The 21,612-nt window shown below is 34.1% G+C and overlaps 1 protein-coding gene across 1 annotated transcript in view; it reads left to right on the plus strand.

Moving 5' to 3' along the window:
- SV2C (synaptic vesicle glycoprotein 2C) overlaps positions 1-21,612 on the plus strand; it is a 247,113-nt gene that overhangs the window by 55,296 nt on the left and 170,205 nt on the right. Inside the window, exon 2 of the mRNA XM_074282309.1 lies at positions 1,738-2,437. Within this exon, the coding sequence (XP_074138410.1) occupies positions 1,858-2,437 (580 nt within the window). The 5' untranslated portion in view covers positions 1,738-1,857. The remainder of the gene's footprint in view (positions 1-1,737; positions 2,438-21,612) is intronic.

The following is a 21,612-nucleotide window of genomic DNA, read 5'->3' on the forward strand; positions in this document are numbered from 1 at the left end:
ATGTAGTTCCTATTTGCTTTTCCAGTCTTTTACAAACAATACTTCACTTCACATATTCCACATTTCAGGCAAACTACGCAGGAACTATTTCCTAAACTTGACATTTCCCATCCCAGTTCCCTGCATTCCTCCAAGTTATCCTCCATAGCTACTCTGTTACCTATTCATTCTATCTCTTTGCCTCCTGATTTTCTGTTAAAGTATCATTTTATCTACAATGTCTCCCTTGATTTGTCTAGTTACTAGAACCTAAACTCCTTTAAGGCAGATAGGATTTTGGTTTTATTTTGTACCACCAGTATCTGACAATGTGCCTGGCACATAAAAAAATACTTAATGAAATTATAGATTTAGAACTGGAAGGAACTTAGGGACTATTCTAGCTAATATTTGTATAAGCCTTAAGATTCGCACAGTGTTTTACATCTGTTAACTAAAGAATGAAATTATGTGACCTGCCCAAGATGACATAGGTAGGAATTGAATCCAGCTTCTTTTTTTGAGCCCAGTTTTATTTGCATTATACTAGGCTAAAATGAATCATTATGAAAAAGCCAGCAGGGATCTTGTGCTTATCTGCCTCTGGAACACCTTTTCATCTGTGAGAGGTGCCCTTTTTTTCCTCCTTAGATATAATTTGAAGTGTTTCAGAATTTGTTAGATTCACTTGAAAAGTATAATGTGACTTTATTTCAATGAATAATCCCCTTAGAATAAGATTGAAAGTGTTTTAGGGTAAAAAAAAAAGGAATAACAAAATACCTCAAGGTACAAACTGAGTTTTGTAAAGAATCCAAAACAAGGTACATGTAAGCAATAAAATTTGTGAATGGTGTTATTATTGTTGTGCAATAACATCTAATTCTTGGGGATCCCATTTGGAATTTTCTTTGCAAAGGTACTGGATTAATTTGCCAGTTCTTTCTTCTGCTCATTTTACACATGAAAAAACTGAGGCAAATAGGGTTATGTGAGTTGCCCAGTGTTGGGGTTAGTAAGTGTCTGAGACCAGATTTGAACTCAGGAAGAAAACCCTTTCTGACTTAAGCCTGATGCTTTTTCCATTGCACCACCTAGCTATCCAATTGCTTGATTACTGGGATTAAAAGAGATTTATTTCTATGGTTGGATTCTTTTGGTTGTACTCAGTCAATGAGCATTTATTAAATTTCAAATGATTTTACATATTTAACTTATGTCAGTCTGCTTGCTATCTTGGAAAGGGGGAGGGAAAGGAAGAAGAAGAAAAAAATTTGCAACAAATCTTACAAAAATGAATATTGAAAAATATCTTTACATGTAATTGGAACAGAAGAGAAAATACTATTAAGTGAGGAGGAAGAAAAAAATCCAAGCATTTATTAAGCACTTAATTTGTGCCTGTCACTGTGTTAAGTAGTAAGACTACAAAATACAGTAGCAGAAATAAACAGAGCTCCTGCCCTCTAGGAAATGGCATTTCTATGTGGAAAAATAACACCCAAAAAGAAGCAGAAATGGGGTGAAGGGAAGTAGACATGAGAGGAATGGGATGATAGAAAAAGGGAAGAATGAGACATTACTGGTATGGTAATTAAAAAAAAAAAAGTTCTAGAAGGAGCCATTAAATCAGAGGGAGAAGCCACAGCACATCCAAGAGTTCTCAGAGCAGATGGTAGTGTTGGTGCATCCATGTTTAGACACATTAGATCTATAAAGGAATAATCATAATTTTTTCTCTTGATTCTTCTCTCGCAGTTTTGTTTTTGAACCTGAAGTGGACCATGCTTTCGGCACATCCCAACTGACATCAGGCCTGGGCCAGATTGTGTTCCACAATCAGTCTACATCTTCTCACCTGCCACAGGTCAACAGAAGATGGAAGACTCCAGTAGGGATAGGACATCCTTAGTGAAAGGTGCTAAGGACATTGCCAAGGAGGTGAAGAAACAAACAGTGAAAAAGGTGAATCAAGCAGTAGACCGGGCCCAGGATGGCTACACACAGAGATCTTACAGCAGATTCCAAGATGAAGAGGATGATGATGATTATTACCCAGCAGGAGAAACCTATGGTGGGGAAGCCAATGATGATGAAGGGTCAAGTGAAGCGACAGAAGGCCATGATGAAGATGATGAAATTTATGAAGGCGAATATCAGGGCATTCCCAACCTTAACCAAGGGAAAGACAGCATTGTGTCCATAGGGCAGCCCAAAGGGGAGGAGTATAAGGATCGTAGTGAATTGGAATCTGAAAGGAAGGCTGATGAGGAAGAATTAGCTCAGCAGTACGAGCTGATAATTCAAGAATGTGGCCATGGACGGTTTCAGTGGGCCCTTTTCTTTGTCTTGGGGATGGCGCTCATGGCTGATGGAGTAGAAGTATTTGTGGTGGGCTTCGTATTGCCAAGTGCTGAGACGGACATGTGCATACCAAATTCTGGATCTGGATGGCTAGGTGAGACAAAGACATAATTAAATTTGTTTTGGTGACCATGATTATTAATCTAGCAAGAATACTTCTTTTAATTGCATATTATTCTCTCTCTGCATATGGATAAATGTAAAATATATAGAAAGAATATTATGCATTTAAAGTGGGAATAATTAAAGTGGGATCCATAAACTTCAAAAATATATTTTATAACTATTTTTTTCAATATGATTGGTTTCTTTTGTGATACCAAAGGGTTGTTGTTGTTTTGATTTTTAAATACATTTAAAAATATTATTCTGAGAAGGAATTATTCTATTATTATTGTATGGGCAGAGAGGTATGTTAATAAATGTTTAACAACCAGCTTACTACCCCCAAAATGTACATAGAACACACTTTTATATTTAATTTGCATTATTAACATTTTCTCTATCATTTTCTTAAGTCTAGACAATCAACAAAACAATAAAGCAAGTCTTGATTAGTAGTATTTGCTTATATGGAAAATTAACAATCATCTCTGAGCTGGTAAGAGTTGTCTTGCACATATCACTGCAGTAAGCTTCATTCCACTGAGGAAGAGGTCTGTGAAATAAAATAAAAAGGTTAAAAACTCCTGATATATATTATAATAATTGGATTTTTTCAACAACTAGAGTACATAATTATGAAAATAATATGGTATAAAATTGTTTTTTATCCAAAAAAGTGGTAATTACAAAGCAGTTGAATCAAATCTGATTTTCAAATACTGTATTAAATTTGCATGTTATAATGAGCAAATGATTAAATGTCTCTGGGACTTTGCTAGTGTTGACCATATGATTATATAATTCCACTCCATAGCTTTTTATTTCTTTAGTTTAAAAAATTCTCTTAAAATTTTATTTTTTTTCTCCTAAATAGATGTTGTACATTATATATAACTTAAGCCAGTCTGTGAATTCAGGTTCAAAATTTGAAGATGAGACTTTTGTAGGTCATCTAACAATTGACAAAAGGAGATTTACTTAATCATGTCATAGAAAGACTAGTTAATCATTGAACATTTATTAAGAGCCTATCCCAGACCAGGCACTATGCTAAAATACAAAGAAAGGTAAAAGTACCAGCTCTCAAGGCTCTTACAATCTAAAGAGGGAGTCAACGTGCAAATTACTATGTACATCATGCAGGATGAATTAAAAATAATTAAGAGAGGGAACACACTAGAGTTGAAAGGGTTAGAGAAAGACTTCATGTAGAAGGAAAGAATTTATCTGGGCCCAACTAGAGAGGCTAGAAGGCAGAGATGAAGAGGAGGGATATTCTACACACAAGGGACAGCCAGAGAAAATGCCTGGAGTTGAGAGAGGAGATGTAGTTTTTTATAAGTAGGATATTGTCACTGGATTAAAGAGTATAGTGTGAGAGGACTGGAAAGAGAGGACTCTGCATGCTAAACAAAGGATTTTATATTTCATCCTGAAAGAAATAGGAAGCAATTAGAGTTTATCAAGTTGTGGAAAGTGACATGATCAGAACTTCACTTTAGGAAAATCACTTTGACAGATGAAAGAAGGATGGACTGGAGTGGGGAGATCTTATGCCTGGAAGACCCACCAGTTGGCTATTGCAATAGTCCAAGCTTAAGATGCGAGCCTAAAATAAAATAACAGTAGTGTTGGAAGAGAAGAGGGAGATATATGAAAGACGTTACAAAGATAAAATTGATAGACCTTGGCAATAGATTAGACACTCAGCAAGGATATATAGTGGTTCTCATAGAAGTAGCCTTCCTCATCTCCCTATAGAAACAAGTCTTGTCAGCCAAATCTCTCATGCCAAATCTAGGGACACTGACTTCTTTGGGCTGGTCACTTTTATACCCTTTGTCAGTCAGGAAGCTGAATATTGAATAGCAAGCCTCCATGGACCAATTAAGTCTTGAGGAAAGTTTGAATATCTTTTGAGGAAAAACAAGTCTACCTTACATGAAGTAGGATCCTAGGAAGAGCTATCTCAGCTTACATGATCCTGGGAAATATTGCTCCTAACACAACAGGATTCTCACTAGTGATTTTTTAAAAAATTCCCTTCAATCCCTGTTAGAGTTTTGCTGGGCTTGATGCTTTCCCTATCAGGTCAGCAGTAAGAGAACAATATATTTTTATATTTTATAATAATTGGATTTTTTTCTTCACCAACTACTAGAGGGCATAATTACTTTATGAAAATAATATGGTAGCAAATTGCTTTTTTTTCTCCAGAAAAGTGATAATTACAAAGCAGTTGACTGGTAGAATCAGAAGGTAGAGATACACAGTGCCCCAAGCAAAGTGTACCTTTTTTTGGCTTGAATATAAATAGTATTTTTGTGCAAGCCCTGGAATGTCTTTATGCCAAACTGGTGGCTTGGATGGCCCAGAGTACCAAGCACTCTGTAACTATCTTGGATAAATCTGCACAGCCCCTGGTTCCAAATAGGTCTAGGGAACATGTGGGTTCATTTCACAGAAGCAGACTAGGATCACAACTTCAAGAGTGGTGGGGATGTGTAAGTTCCTATATCCATATGTCCTTTTTGTGTGAATGCTATGGGGCTACTCTATGCAATTAATAAAGTCAGTCATAAGCTCAGCAATCAGTATAACAGTATTTCTGTCCCTTAAATCCTAGACTGGACAGGTGGCACTTAATGTTGGGCAAATATATGTTTAAAATAATATGAGGCAATGTGACATAATGGATAGAGGATGAATTAGTCTCAGAATCAGGAAGAGTTGGATTTTAGTCCACCTCTGACACATACTGACTATCTGACTGAGCAAATTCTTAAATTCTCATAGCACTAGATACTTTCTCAAAATATTAAGTTGCAAGGAAAGTATCAGTCTTCATTAGAAGAGTACTCTGTATCAATAGTGAGTGTATGTATGTACATACATACACATGCACACACACAGATATGCACAAACTGTATATAATTATAACCATATATATGTATACAAACATACACAAAACACACATATATGTATATGTATGTGTAAATATGGAATGCTTATATATACATACAATAGCTATCTCTATCTATCTATCTACATAGGTGTGTAAAAAACAAAAACAAAAACAAAAACAAAAACCTCCAGGAACTTTATATAACAGTTGTGTATGTTAAATACCAGGACCATGAATTCCAGGTGTATATTTTTATCTGGGCAAGGTGGGACCCACTTGTAATCCTTGGTACTTGAGAGGCTAAGGCTGATGGTTCTGACATGCAGTATGCTAAGTTGATTGGATGCTTGTACTGGGTCCAGTACCATATAATGAGCCCCTTAGATTAGTGGACCACCATTTTGACTAAAAAGGGACAAACTGGTCAAAATAAGAAACATAGCAAGTCCAAGCAGTGGGACTGAGTCCATGAGTGGCTGCTATATTTCAGTCTGGACAAGATATGCTTTATAAAAAGTGTATTTTTTTTGTTTAATAGTATTTTGTTTTTTTTTCCAATTACATGTAAAGACAGTTTTCAATATTCACTTTTGAAAGATTTTGAGTTCCAATTTCTTTTCTCCTTTTCCTTTCCTTGTCCTTTTCTAAGATATTAATCAATTTCATATATATATATACATATATACAATCATTTAAAATATATTTCCATATTAGTCATGTTATGAAAGAAAAATCAAAACAAAAGGTAAAAACTACAAGAAAGAAGATTTTTTTTAAAAAGGTGAAATTAATATGCTTTAATCCTCCCTCAGTCTCCGTAGTTCTTTCTCTGGATCTGGTTGTCATCTTCTATCCCAAGTCTACTGGAATTGTCTTGGATTACTGTAGTGCTGAAAAGAACTAAGTCTGTCATAGTTGATCACCACACAATCTTGCTGTTAATGTGTACATTGGTCTTCTGGTTCTTCCCTCAGCATCAGTTCATTTAAGTCTCTCCAGGCCTTTCTCAAATCAGTTCTTATAGAACAATAATATTCCATAACATTCATATACCACAACTTATTCAGCCATTCCCCAACTAGTGGGCAACCACTCAGTTTCCAGTTCCTTGCCACCACAAAAAGAGCTGCTACAAACATTTTTGCACATGTAGATCTTTTTCCCCTCTTCAATGATTTTTTTTTGAATACAGACCCAGTAGAGACACTGCTGGATCAAAGTGTATGCACAGTTTGAAATCCTTTTGGGCCTAGATCCAAATTGCTCTCCAGAATTACTGGAGTAGGTCACAAATCCACTGACAATGCATTAGTGTCCTAGTTTACCCACATCAGCTTGGACATTTATTATTATCTTTTTCCTGTCATCTTAGCCAATCTGAAAAGTGTGAGTTGGTACCTCAAAGTTGTTTTAATTTGCATTTTTCTAATCAGTAGGACTGATTTAGAGTATTTTTTCAAAAGACTATAAATGGCTTTAATTTTTCATATAAAAATTATCTGTTCATATCTTTTGACCATTTATCAACTGAGGAATAACTTATATTCTCATAAGTTTGACTCAGTTCTCTATATATTTGACGAATGAGGCCTTTACTAGAACATTGGTTATAAAAATTGTTTCCCAGATTTCTGCTTCCCTTCTAATCTTGGATATATTGGCTTTGTTTGTGCAAAAACCTAAAATGTATATTTTTAGCAGTGTTCTTAAGGCTACTAAGCATGTGGAAAATTGTTAATCTTATATATAAGCAACCTATTTATGCATACATATATATATATATATATATATATATATATATATATATATATATATATATATATATATATAATGTTAGGAAATTTAGTTAATCCATCTGAGGAAATGTATAGCACAGTGACCCTGGGAGTGAGGGAGAGAGATTTTGATTATATTTTCTCATACAGGGCAATAACCCTTTGTGCCTTCTAAAATAGGGATTTTACTGAGGGGGGCTGCCTCCAAGATTAAATGGCTAGCTTACATTGTTGGGGAATAGACTGGAAAATAGACCATTCATTTGTGCTTCCTTGTAAAGGGATATGACAAGCTCTTTTTCCCTTTGTTCTTTTATGTTCTGGTTGAGTCAGTATCAGATTGGAGTCCTGTGGAGCCTTTAATGACTGAAACAAGGCATGTGGGAGCAACATGTCTAAACCACATAGTAAACATGTAAAGAGGGATTATGTGGTCATGTGCAACAAAGATGGTAGCCTTTTAGCTCTAGAGAAAACAATAACCAAGATTGTATTCAAGAAGATGCAGAGTGGCTGGGCCCAGACCTGGAGACATTAGCAATGGCACTGTCTCTCAATTGTATGAGAGAACTGTCTGAGAACTCCATCTATGGAGATGGGAGCAACATGAATGGTAAGAGGTACCAAACTACTTTTTGGAGGAGTGTTGAGAACTCCTCCTCAGGGATTTGGTTCTCTAACAATCCCAAATTCAAGAGTTTCCGAAAACCTGCCTTCTATCTAATGAGTGCAAGCTAGTTTATGACCAGAACCTGATTCTGGAGTTTAGCTTGCTTACAAAAGTTTATACAATTATTTTTACAGAGATGGATGGAACTAGTCCAGTTACCTCCTTTTACAAATAAGAAAATGGGAGCCCAGAGAAATAAGAGGACTTAGGACACAGATAGGATGATCTGACTCCAAATTCAGTGCTCTTCTTAACCCTACTGAGACTATCAATACATATATACACACAGATATTATCTACAACACTAAATACACACAAACTCATGCACACACATACATGGAATCCATATATATATATACATATATATATATGTGTGTGTGTGTATATATATATATATATATGCTATTTGATGGAATTGATATGTAAATTATGTGAGTTTGTATGTATTTATTACTGTAGATCCCAACTATGGCTTGTGACATCATATGGGTTCTTGTAATTGAATGTGGGAGTTGTGAAATTATGATTTATTATCAGTAAGCATGTGATTTGTATTCCTATTTTTATATACCTATATATTATGATTATGTAAAAATTTCTTGGGCAAAAAGGGGTCATGAGTGGAAAAAACATGAAGCTTTGCTGTAGATAATATTTGTGTGTATATAGTACTATAGATACAAACATATATTAACATTTAGCTCTTTGAAAAAACAAAGTATGCGCTACACATTTTTAAGTTTTAATCTTCATAATTAATATTTTCTCCTTGTCTAGAGTCACAGAACTAATAAATTTAAGACACAGGATTTGAACTCAAATCTTTCTGTCCCAAAATCCAATTGTCTATTCCATAAGTTTCAGTGTCTTTTAAATTCATTCTCTCAAAGCTCACCTCTAAAATCTTTTTTCTCTTTGGTGAGAAAGTCTATTCATTTCAAAGCTCTGGATAAAAGCCTTTATCACAGTTTTATAAAAAGAAATGATTTTGGTAGAATTTTTTTAAGTGGAAAGAACCAAAGCTACTTAGAATCTCATCTCAGCAGTTTAGTATTTTCAGTCAAATTATAGAATAAATAACTTTCCACATTGGTAGCATTAGTGAATATATTGCAATGTATTAAATTCCAAATTCAGTATTAAAAGATTAACACACAAAAGGAAAGAGAGGAATCTGAGCTAAGCTCTGCCACTGCTTACTTATCTCCTTCATGCTGTACCAAAGCATTGTAACACATGAGGTTCCTTTATCAGCAGGTCCCACAAAACCTAATGATATTACCCACCCCCAGGTGATATTCCAAAAGTGTAGATAACACTGCAGAACAATTGGTACAGAAATATTTCCATCCATCCATAAATGTTGTTTGCTTTAGTGAAATAAATATGTGTCCCCAGGAATATGTAGCTTTGCTCCATGTTGTGAGAGTCCCTGATAGAAGCACTTAAACAGCATCATAACTAGGCCTTCCAGACTTGCATTTCAATTATTCTTTCCATTGTAATTTCACTCATAATTGCATCCTAACTGAGTCTTTTTAGACAGGCATTTAAATTGTTTTTCCATTTTCATTTCATCATATAATAGCTTTGTAATATAATTACCACACTGAGCCATTGCTATAGGACCAAGACTTTAAGAAAGAAAAAAGGCATGGCCTGCATTTAGACAATTGGGAAAACAGATTTCCAAAGTACTTTCCTTTTGAATTCATTGATTCATTGATTCATTCATTCATTCATAGATTCAATTAACCAACAGACATTTATTAAGTACCAACTGTGTACAAAATACTATGCTAAGTATATTGTAAAACATATGGCTCCCTTATTAGAGGATCACACAAAAATGTAATGATATTATACCTACCTGGGTGATATTCTGAAGATGTAAATAATATTGCAGAACAGTTACTAAGTAAAATTAGGCTCTGTCCTCTAAGAATTTGCCATTTAGAAGGACTGGGAATGGGAGTAAGTGGAAAGTTAATACATATTAATAACTAATGCTAATAAGATAGGCTATGGAGGTAGTGAAGAGCAGGGTTGGGTGGGAATAAGTTAATTTCTTAGTCCTTAAATAAAGTATAACTTGAAGAATAGGGAAGAGGCAAAGCATAGTGTCATTGTTCTAGTTAGCTCCCAAAGGGAATTAAGTTTACTGGCTTCAAGATGATCTCTTTTTACTGTAGGGAAATGTTGTGGTCTTCTCTTTGAGCTAGCCCTACAGACAGGGACTTCAGATTGCTTTTGTTCTTCCTTTTGCCATTGCCCTTTGAAGCCCAAAATAAGGAAGAGAACTCTAAGATCAAGTTGCCCATTTTCTTTGATTTATATAATAAAGAAAGGTGATTGGGGCACACCTATAAAAAAGACATTCATAACTTGGGAGAAAGGACCATGAATAGATTTTACAGACTACATGAATTTGGATGGAAGAAAATGCATCTTTATTTCAATGTAATTGGTTTCCTTTATATTTCTATACATTTATGATTCTAAGAAGGGGGTATAGGCTTCCCAGTCTGCCAAAGATGTCTAGTACATGGAAGAGGTGAAAAATACCTTAACCTAAAACTATGATTTCAAATTATAAAAATCCCTAAAATTCAGTATAGACCAAAGCAAATATGAAGAAATGGATCTTGTACTTTTTATGTTATATCTTTCATTAAAAATGCTAAGTCAGATCATTCACCTTCACTTTAACCTATTTAAGGTATGATATTATGAAAAGACCCCTTGATTTGAACTCCAAAACTCCAAAGTTTGAATCTTGATATAATTCTTTACTATCTATAAGACTTTGCACAAGTCGATGTACTTGTGAAATCTTTAGTTGTTTTTTCCCTTTGCAAAAAGAGTAAGTTGAATTAGGGAATCTCTGTCTTTTCTAGTTCTAAATTTGTAGATATTTTTAAGCTTTTCAGAAAGTATTAATGACTAATGACTTATCTTAATTCTCTTTTTTTCTTTATTTTTCCCCTTCGTTGAAAAAAAATGGGTAGTGCTTAGGTATAGTATGCTTTCCATGTGGAAATGTGGTGAGGTATATTTACATTTGGAAAAACACAGAAAGAAAACAAAAAGTAGATATCTCATACATAAAGGAAAAGGCTGGTGACTAATATGAGCAATGAGTGTCTATGAGGATACCTAGAGTTAGAATAGTATCAGTGAAAAAGTATGTACCTTTATCATTTTCTTCCTTCCTGGCCTAGCAAAGACAAATTAGGATGTGTCTGAGAGTCACCTTTAATAGGGAGGCTGGAGTTCTTTATAGAGTCCAATTCTAGCCCAGGGATTAGAAATCAAATAAGAAGTTCAGTTTTCATATAACAAAGCCATCTCTTTATTTATTTTCTTAAAGCTCAATTTATTTTGAAGTATCCTGAGACAAAATAGCAATATAATTAGAGAGGCTGCAGACAAGTCTTTCAGAGAGGGCTGTGAAAAGTTTCAATACAATCCACTGTGTTATTATTCCCTTTGAGATTTTCCTGGAAATCAGTTAGCTCTCACTTTTTATGTTCACACTTCCTTCTCAGAAGACCTATAACCTAAAAGAAACAAAAAAAAAAAAAAAAAAAAAGAAAAAGATTTCAGAAAGATATTTTTTAAACTTCATCAGTCTTAGTTTTCATCACCTAATTATACAATCTTCCTGTTCCATTTTATGGAAGATATAGCCCCCAAAATAGTCATTTAAGGACAGAGAACAGCTCTGCTTGAGCAGGACAATGAATGGGGTAAAGAGTGAAACATAAAATAAGAAATTCGTCTCAGGGAGCTAAATTAGTAACAAGCAGTGATAGTAGCAAAAAAGCAAATTTAGGCTTCATATAAGAAAAAATTTCTTACTGATCAACTAAAGTTATTTTAAAAAACTGAAAGGAATGGGCTGCTTCAAGACATAGGGGACTAAATAGCCATGATTTGACAAAATATTTTCTTGGGATGACCTTTCACGGAATTGCTTTACCCCTACCCACATTCCAGTATAGATAATAAGATACATAGTCCTAGAGACTGTGCCTGAATCTGGGTCCATGGCTGGCTTATTTTGGAGAAGCTTATTTTCAGTAGCATTATGGCCACCCATGAAACAGAAAAAATACAATATGATCCTTTGTTCATGATGGCTTTCTCCTGCTTCCTCAGTTATCTTGGCAGATAGACTGAAAAGCAGTATAAAGTGGAAAGAATCATAGTGTTTAGACCCTTTATTAATATTAGCTTAACTCTTGGTTATCTATATGTATCTTTATCCTTTGATAAACAAATTGGCCTAATATTAGAGCAGGGATTCTTAACTTGTAAGTCCCTAGATCTTTCAAAGTGTTCTGTGGAAAAATTTCAGGTTCTCCATGAATGTGAATGTGAAAAAAAAAAACTTTTAATATGCCTTAACTCTAACTGAAATTTAGCAATTCCTTTAATTTTTTTTTAAAAAGAATTCTGAGAATGGGTTCATAGGCTTCCACATATTGCCAAGAGAAGGTCCATGCTACACAAAAGGATTAAGAGAGCTATACTAGGGGAAAACTAACTTAATCAAACTTGACATTTTCACTCTAAACAAAACTAGATTTAAGAAAGGTTTCACTTAAAGGTAGGATGTCACACTTTAGAGCAGAAGTGTCAAACTCCTTAGAACCTGGGTCTTATCAAGTGGTAAACTCCCTAGTGTGTCCCAAACCATACGAAACTGTAATTAGGAATTGTTTGGCAAAAATAAATCAAAATACAATTCAACACAGATAATGTTAATTTGTCATTTTCTAAATCTATATGTGGTGGCAAGAATTGTTTTTACTGGAATTTGACATCCCTGCCAATAAGCCAATAAAAGAAGTTGAATAACTTGCATAAAGAAATAAAAGGAGTTGAATAAGAAGCAAATAAAGGAGTTGGTAGATTTGGTTTCTTTGTTTATCCAATGGCAAAAAAAATCATGACTTTGTTGTATACTTAATCATGTTGTCAGAGGAATATCACAGTGGATAGATCATTGGGCCTACAGTTAGGAAGAAATATTTGCTAACTGTGTGAATCTGATAAGTCATTTAACTTTTGTCTTGGTTTTCTCAATGGCATAATAATAATAGTGTCTACCACTCAGAGTTATTGTGAGAATCAAATGATATAATATTTACAAAATATTTTACATAGCTCTTGGAATATAGTAGGTACTTAATAAATGTTTCTTCTTTCCTTCCTTCCCCTTCCCTTCCTTTTCTTTTTCTTTTTCTTTCCCTTTCCCTTTCCTCTCTCTTTTCTTTTCTCCCTTCTTTCCTTCCTTCTTTGCTTTCTTCTTTCCTTTCTCCTTCCTTCTTCCTTCTTTTCTTCCTTCCTTCCTTGTTCCTTCCTCCCTTTCTTTCCTTCCTTTCTTCTTTCCTCTTTTTTTCTTCCTTTCCTTCCTTCCTTGCTTCCTTCCTTCTTTTCTTTCCTCCTTCTTTCTTCTCTTTCCTTCTCATGAGCATTTGCAAAAAACAACCGCTTTGAAGATAATTGTCAAATTGCCAACATCTGTTGCAAAGAATGAATAAGGAACTTGAAGTCTTTCAAAAGAAGACAATAAATATGTAATTACTCAGTGGTTTCAATGTAAAGATTAACAGGAGGATAATTAAAAATATGGCTCAGGATTAAGAAACAAACAAACAAAAAAGTCAAGACTACACAAAAATGTCACACCTACATGCCAAAATAGTCTTTAATAAAAAAGTAAGAAATCACTGGATATGGTAAATCCTAAAGTAAACATAAAAAATTAAATTTATTATATCTTAATGTACAAAAAAAAAATCTACACTAGCTACCAATATGTGTCAATCCAGGCCATCTGTGTGTATTAAGGAACCATTGTTCTCTTAGAGCATAGGTGAAAATCAATGAAAATTTTTAAAATTTATATTCAAGATGAGAAAAAATAAGTTGTATAACCATAACATCTCTAACTTATACTATTCCAATAAGCCTTTCCTGTCCCAACCATGGGAAATGAATAAAAGAGAAGACATTGACATACTCTCAATTTTTTTCTATAGAAGTTTAATTTCTGTGACACAGTTGCCACAGTGAAGAATCCAAAAGATCCCAGAAACCACTTTAGTTCAATGCCAATCTAAAATAAAGCCTAATAACTTTGCAGAGGATAATAGTAATTTATGGACAATATTACCTCATAATTTAAGGAATGGTAGAAAAATAAATGAGTTTATAAAAACCTTGGAGTAAGATATGGTTAAACCAAATCAGGCTAAAAGCAATTAAATTATGAAAAATTCAACAAGTAAACAAAAAATGGAACAGAATTGTAAGCATTTCTTTAGCAAACTATTTTTATCATCAGTAACAGTACATATAGAACTATAATACTTAGAGTGTAACATGTTCATTTCTGACATGTTACATAAGAAAATGGAGATGGAACTAGGAAATAAAAAAGGGAAAAGGAGAACCATACTATATGCACACAGAAGAAACCTATGTTGAGGAAAAATCAGGTCTGTATTCAGACTTTTGAGGTCCTGCCAGGGTTTGAGCTCTGCTGGCATAATAATAATGGTGAGCATTTGTTTAACATTTACTAACTAGACACTGTGCTAAGTAGTTTATAAATATTATCTAGTTTGATCCTCATAACAACCCGGGGAGGTAGGTTCTATTATTATCTCCATTTTACATTTGGGGAAGTTGAGGCAAACAGAGATTAAGTGCATTTATTATTCAACATCACACAACTCAGATACATATCTGAGGCTGGATTTGAACTCAGTTCTTCCTGGCTTCAGACACTTACTACTTGTATGATCCTACACAAGTCACTTAATCTATTTGCCTTAGTTTCCATGTCTATAAAATGAGAATAATAATAATAATACTTCCTTCCTGTGATGGCAAAGATGAAAATAGATAATTGCATTGTTAGATATTATTTTTGATATTTAGCATAGTGCCTAGCATATTGTAAGTACTATAAAAACATTATTATTATACACTGTATATGATGTCTGGGACAGCTAGATGATGCAATGGATAGAATGCCCGATGTGGGGTCAGGAAGACTCATCTTCCTGAGTTCAAATCTGGCTTTAGATACTTACTAGCTGTGTGACCTTGGGCACATCACTTAATTTTGTTTGCCTTTGTTTATTCATCTATAGAATGAGCTGAAGAAGAAAATGGAAAACCATTCCAGTATCTTTGCCAAGAAAACTTTAAATGAAGTCACAAAGAAACTGAAAACAAGGGAACAGTAAAATTATGTCTAGATAAATTAAAAAGTACTTGTCTTGAAGAATAATTAAACATTGTTAGACCAGAAAGAATCTAACCTCCTCATTTTTAAGGCTCTAGATGCTGAGGTCCAGATAGGGTACTTATGTAATTTGCCCAATATCACACAGGTAGCTAGACTAGAGGTAGGATCTTCTGACTCCCAATTCAGTCCTAACTCCATTATGTTGTACTATGTCTTCATTTGTACTCTAGTAAGAGATAAGAAACATAATTTTATATATATATATGCATTATATATAATATATTATAATGAAATGTCATTATAATATTATATTAATAATACATCATAATATATTAATTAATATAATATTATATATAATAATATTAATATGATAATGATGCAATATATATTTTGTATATAATGTATATATATATATATATATATATATATATATATTATAATGAAAAAACACTGAATTTAGAATCTTAAGATATGAGTTCAAACTTTGGCTTTATGTGAGTTGCAATCCCATAGGGGGTCATGCAACTGAATGTGATATTGTAAAATTATGATTTATTATCAGTAATTGTTTTATTTATATACCTATTTTATATATTTATATAGTCAGGGTCATCTTAAAATTTATTGGGCAATTAGGGGTTGCAAGTAGAAAAGTTTAAGAAGCCCTGTCTTAAAGAAAGTCATTTAAAAAAAAAAAGTTTAAAAAAAAGAAAGTCATTCATTCCACCTTTATAAACCTCAGTTTCCTAGTCAGAAAAATGAAGGCATTAGACCAGGTAACCTCAAAAATGTGAGGTACTAGACACAACCTTAGTGGTATAAGAGCTGTCATTGAGCGGTAGGTGAGAGGTGCAGGAATGAAGAGACAAAGAAATAATTTGTGGAAGGAGAAATCTCTAATTTTCATCTGTAATTTCCCAATTCCCTATTTCTTTTAGAGGCAAGATTAATATATTCCAGGTAGCCAATCTATGGGATGAATTTATATGATTGATGACTCTTAGACTGAGGGAAAGTAAATGAGAATACCTTGGCTGGGAATGAAATGTAAGCCTGGTAAATTCTCTGAGGAATCTTGAGAAACAGCTTGGTTATTACTCACATTTGGTCATCAGTTACCTGAATGCTCTGTGAACATGTGCTGTAAAAAGTAGTTGAAGGGCATTCCTCTTTCTCTCTTTTTCTGTTAAATATTGATGTCACCTTGGCCTTCAGCAAAAGTGGAAAATTGGAGATGTGCCCTGGAAGCTAGGAGCTGTTCTGACCAGTAATCTCTGTCCTAGAAACCAATGGCATATAGCGGAAGGAACTACAGCCACCATATTTCACAGGTCATTACTCATTAGATTTGGAACCGGCAGGGACCTCAGAGACTATCTCACCCAACCCCTTTATTTTACAAAGATAGAAACTTAGAAAAGTGAGATGACAACCAAGGTCATAAAGTTAGTAAGGAAGAAAGCCATGATTCAAAACTTAGTTTTTTGATTCTAAATCCATGTGTCTTTAATCCTCTATCCTTCTTCTCATGACAATAAACATAATTGCTTCAGTCACCAAGCAGAACTCTAATCTTGAGGACAAATAAGAGTAAGCCTGAATTTACACAATGACTTTCTGGACTCCCATTAGAATATAAGGTCCTTGAAGGCAGGAATTGCTTTTACCTATAATTAAGATGTTTCAAAAAGTTTTAAGCTGTTAAAACTTAATTATTAAGCTTAGCTATTAAATTTTAATAGATTAAAACTATATTAAGACTTTTCAGATACCAAGAATACATATGCATTTACATATATGTATATTTACATATATATTTATATATGTGTATGTGTATAACATACAAAACTCATATTTTAAGCACTAATCACCTTGCTAAGTTCTGGGAAATATTATTAACTAATCTTAATTTTAAAAAAGCTTTCATGACTTAAAATTACACAAAGACTTTTGGAACAATGTATTGTATATATGGGTGGATGTGCCTGCACATGTGATATAAAATATAAGGAATATGTTTAAAGGGTGCACCTTATTTAGAAAGTCAAAAAGTTCTCTTACACCATTAGTGTCAATGTTCCCTTCAATGCATCACATTCAGGCTTGTTCATTCGGTCTAACTTTTGCTTACATTTTCCTAGAAAATCACCATAAATAAAATAAAATTTTAAAATAAAAAATTTTAATGATTTGATAAAGATATTATTTAATTCTAGAATAAATGGGGGCTACAGGAGTTTATTGAGTAGAGGAATGATATAGTCAGACTCATGCTTTAGGAAAATTAATTTGGCATCTATAAAGAGGATGGAATGGAGAATGGAGATATTTAAAGAGAAAAGACAAGTTAGGAGTCAGTTTGAACAGTTCAGGTGAGAAGTAATGATGGCCAAAGCTGGGGTAGCCAGAAGGGAATTGACATAAGAGATATGGAGATAGAACCAACAAGATATGGCAAGTGATGGGATTTGCGGTATGAGGAAATTTGAGAAGACGAAGATAATAATAAAAACTAGCATTTATATAGCACTTTGTGGTTTGTAAAACATATTACAAATATTATGTCATTTAATTCTAACAATATTCCTATAAGGTAGATACTAATATTATGTCCCATTTTTATAGATGAGAAAACTGAGGCTAAGATGGTAAGTAATTTGCCCAAAGTCACACTGCTAATAAATGTGTCTGAGGCAGGATTCACACTCAGGTCCCCATGATCATGAGTCTAGAACTGTATCTGCTTTGTTACGTACATGATGAGAAAGTAAGTTAGTGGAAGTATTTTTATACTCTAGACAGTAACAGAAAAATGTATAAGAAGGTGGAAGGGGTAATTTTTCTTTTTCTTTTTGGAAATATAGCAAATGATAGATGTAATGCAGATTCCTATATGGCAGAAGAGCAAGGTTAGGGTTGGGGAACAACTCATAAAAATTTTTTTGGTTACCCATTGAGCCAATGGGTATTCAGTAGATCTAAGAGGAGTTACTCTTTATCTGAGAATATCAGGACTCCATGAGTCTCTTTCTTTGGCTGCCCAAAAAGAGAAGTTCCTTTCCTCCAAAGAAGCTATGGTGCTTGCTCCCATATGATAAAGACATCTGTGTCTCTACCTAAGCCTGAGCTTAAAATCTTTGGCCTTCTTTTATTAGTATTTCATTCTCGGGGCATAGGTAACTAAACAAAAATCATAAGACATAGATTTTCCAGGAGACCATAATTGGAGATTTTGGGAAATCCTCAGTTGGGGCTAGTTGACAGAAATTTTTGGCAATTATACCTTCCTTGGAGATGAGAAAATGAGTCCCAACAATGACCTAGTTTTCTAGAAAATATTTGTGTTGAGGGAATTGTTCACAGAATTCAAGGCAAATGTAATAGTGAAGTGGTGGCTCCCCAGTCCCACTTAGTATATCATCTACCAATATTTTAAGTCACAGTTCCCTATGTGAGCACAGTTAAGCGTTATAGGTTAAACAAATTAAGATGAGATGGAAAAGAGCAGCTCTGATATTTTAAACTGTAATCATCATTCTTCTATAAGCATCAAATAGAAACATTTTACTAAGATTCATTTTGAAGTATTACCTAATTAGTCCTTTGAGTAATACACTTCATTTTATGTTTTAAAACTCTAGCTGTTCGGGGGAAATTTATTTGTTGATACTTTGAATATCAAGTTGATCAATCTTTGAACTCCTCAGCATTGATGCGCCACACTGTTCTAACAGTACACATTGAAACCTCTTCATTCAACTTTTTTTTTTTAGCATTTCATAAAAAAGAAAGAAATGTGCAATCTACAAATATACTTTAGCTAAGTAACTAGGTAGTTCAGTAGAAAGAGTTGTACAATTGGAGTTTGGAAGATCTGAATTCAAATCTCAGACACTTGTTCAGCTCTGTGATTCTTGGCAAATCACTTATACTTTGTTTTAGTTTCTTCAATTGTGTAAAATGAAGATAATAATACTACTTATTTCTCAGTTAAGATGCCTAGAAATTCATAGAATCCAAGCCCCCAATATCTATATAAAATTATCCAAAATTTAGACAATGAGCAAGAGAAACTACAAGTCCTAATGCAGGAAAGCAAATTTGACTTTATTCATATCACTGAGAATTAGTGTGCTGAATGCCATATCTAGATGATGGTCCTTGGTGGGTATATTTTATTCAAAAGAAGGGAAAAGTGATTTGAAGTTGAGAAGATCCATGAGGAAAGCATATGAGGAAAACTTGAAACCAGGGGGAATAAAGCATGTTTGAGTGTGAGTCAAAAGAGGAAGAGATAGAAGTAAATTTATCTGTGGAGTATACTACAGACAACCTGAACAGACAAAAGATGTAGTTATAGAATCTAAGAAATTGCTAAGAAGCTGCCACAGAGGAGATGGGAGACTCCAGTCATCTGCTGGAACTCTTTATCTGCCAAAGTAAGAATAGCTATTACTTTCTTGATCTGTCTTAGTGATCATTTCTTCCTTCAAAAGGTGTAAGAACCAATAAGGATGAATTCTAGTCTGAATCTGATTCTCATTAATATGAAAGAAATGCCTTCCAGTAAAGAAATTATAGTCTAGTTGAACAAATGAATGGTGGGATAAACTGGGATATAGCCAGTTGAGTAACTAGAAGACAGATGTGACATTATAGGGCATATTTAGGTTTAATATCAAATAACATTTCTTAACAATGAGGCCTGTCTAAAAGTAGTACTTGAGAGGTAGCAGATTTTCAGAGAGAGACGAGATAATCTTTTCTTAGATTATATTATGGTGGGGGATTCCTTTTCCAGACTGAGTTGTTCTCAAATGACTGTTCAGTTACCTTCTAGGTCTAAACTTTTCTGTTTCTTTTTTTTTGTAAGGGACAAAAATGCTGAACCTCATAATCATAGAACAATTGTTAGAATATTGTTTCATGAAGACTATATTTACCTTTCTGTTGTCACTTATAATAATTTGTTTATTTAAAGATTTATCTCAGTTGATTAACAGCAATTTTCAATAAAGTTTTGCCTTTTAAATTTCATGGATGATCAAATGTGGTAAGAGGGTCTGCTTGCCATTAATATTTAAACAGAAATAATAACTTCAGCAAGACATGAGGTTTTATCTCAACAAAGAATTGATTCATGCATCATAGTATAGCTATAAACTGAACCCCAACAAATTAATTCGTGATAGACTCATTGCCATGTTTTGGGGTGTATATCTTTGATCCCCTCATGTGATCAGAACAATAACACAAAGCTCACTCTGGTACCCAGCTCCTTCTATTCTGATGCTTATTATTAGCATCAGGCTCTTGAGCCACCCATAGCACCTGGATCCACATAGACACTCATACAGACCATAATGAAAGCATAAGAATAGAAAAATTAGGAGCTCCAATCCAAGACCACTCAACTGAGCCTCTCCTGGCCTTTGGACCTATGTCCTTCTGGATTATATTTATTCACCATTACAGACAGTCTGATCAAAGATACACTTAATGGCTTCTCTGCCTTAGGATAACATTTTATTCTCTAGTTAATTAGATGAGGAAACTGAAAGAGGAAGCAGTTAAGTGACTTACTCAGCATCACATGGATAGTAAGAGTCTGAGACTGAATTTGAATTCAGGTTTTCCTAACTCTAACTCCTGGGCTCCTTCCCCTGTGCCTCCTAACTGTCCCATTCAAGACCCTCGAAGGCAAGGACCGTTTTTACTCCTATGTGTATTTCTCAAACTTAATTCAGTGCCTGATGTATATCAAGCATTTAATAAATACTTGTTGACTTTTTCCCACTATATTGATGTGTAGTCTTGATGGGGATAGGGGACTGGGTGAAATAGGTATATCAGGGGTAAACACAAGAGAAAGAGCTATCACACACTAACATCTCACAGGTGCCCCATATTCTCCCTAGGGATAGCAGGAGAAAAGGAAGATTGTTGCAGAAGTGTCTAGATGCAACATTCTTCATCTTTAGAGTTCCCCATAAATAAGCAGCGTTGGTTCTCTCAATTTCACCAGCCAGGTTCTTTATTTGAATGCTGCTTGTTGGATTTGGAAGGTGGGGTGGAGTGGAGTGTGTAAGAGCTTCTAATGCTCTCACTATTTTATGATCCTGTCAGCCCTGGTGAGCAGTTCTGTCTTAATGAATTAAGCAGTAGTTGAGGATTCTATTATAGCTTTATCTTTGGTGCTTCCTGGATTATAAATGTACATTCTGGATTTCAGGATCAAAGGCTTCACTCCTAACCAGCTTTTCTCTGCTCTTGACATTTGTTATCTTTGATAGAAGGATGCTTTATTTTGTGGGATCTGGGGATGGGGAAGGTAGTGAAGGTAAGGAACTATTTATTCACTGGTTCTGTTTAGCAGATTCTATGTCACAGTAATGCTATTTAACATTAAAAGATTTATTGTCTCACAGAGTGTATATCCTATCCTGCCCATATACACTGGAAACATTTCACTCGGATTTAGCACTGCCACATTGGAAAAAAAAAAAGATTTAATAATTTGTTGCCATTATAATTTTCTTTCCTCTCA

The sequence above is a fragment of the Sminthopsis crassicaudata genome, chromosome 1 (genome assembly GCF_048593235.1).
Source record: "Sminthopsis crassicaudata isolate SCR6 chromosome 1, ASM4859323v1, whole genome shotgun sequence".
Taxonomy (NCBI): Eukaryota; Metazoa; Chordata; class Mammalia; order Dasyuromorphia; family Dasyuridae; genus Sminthopsis; species Sminthopsis crassicaudata.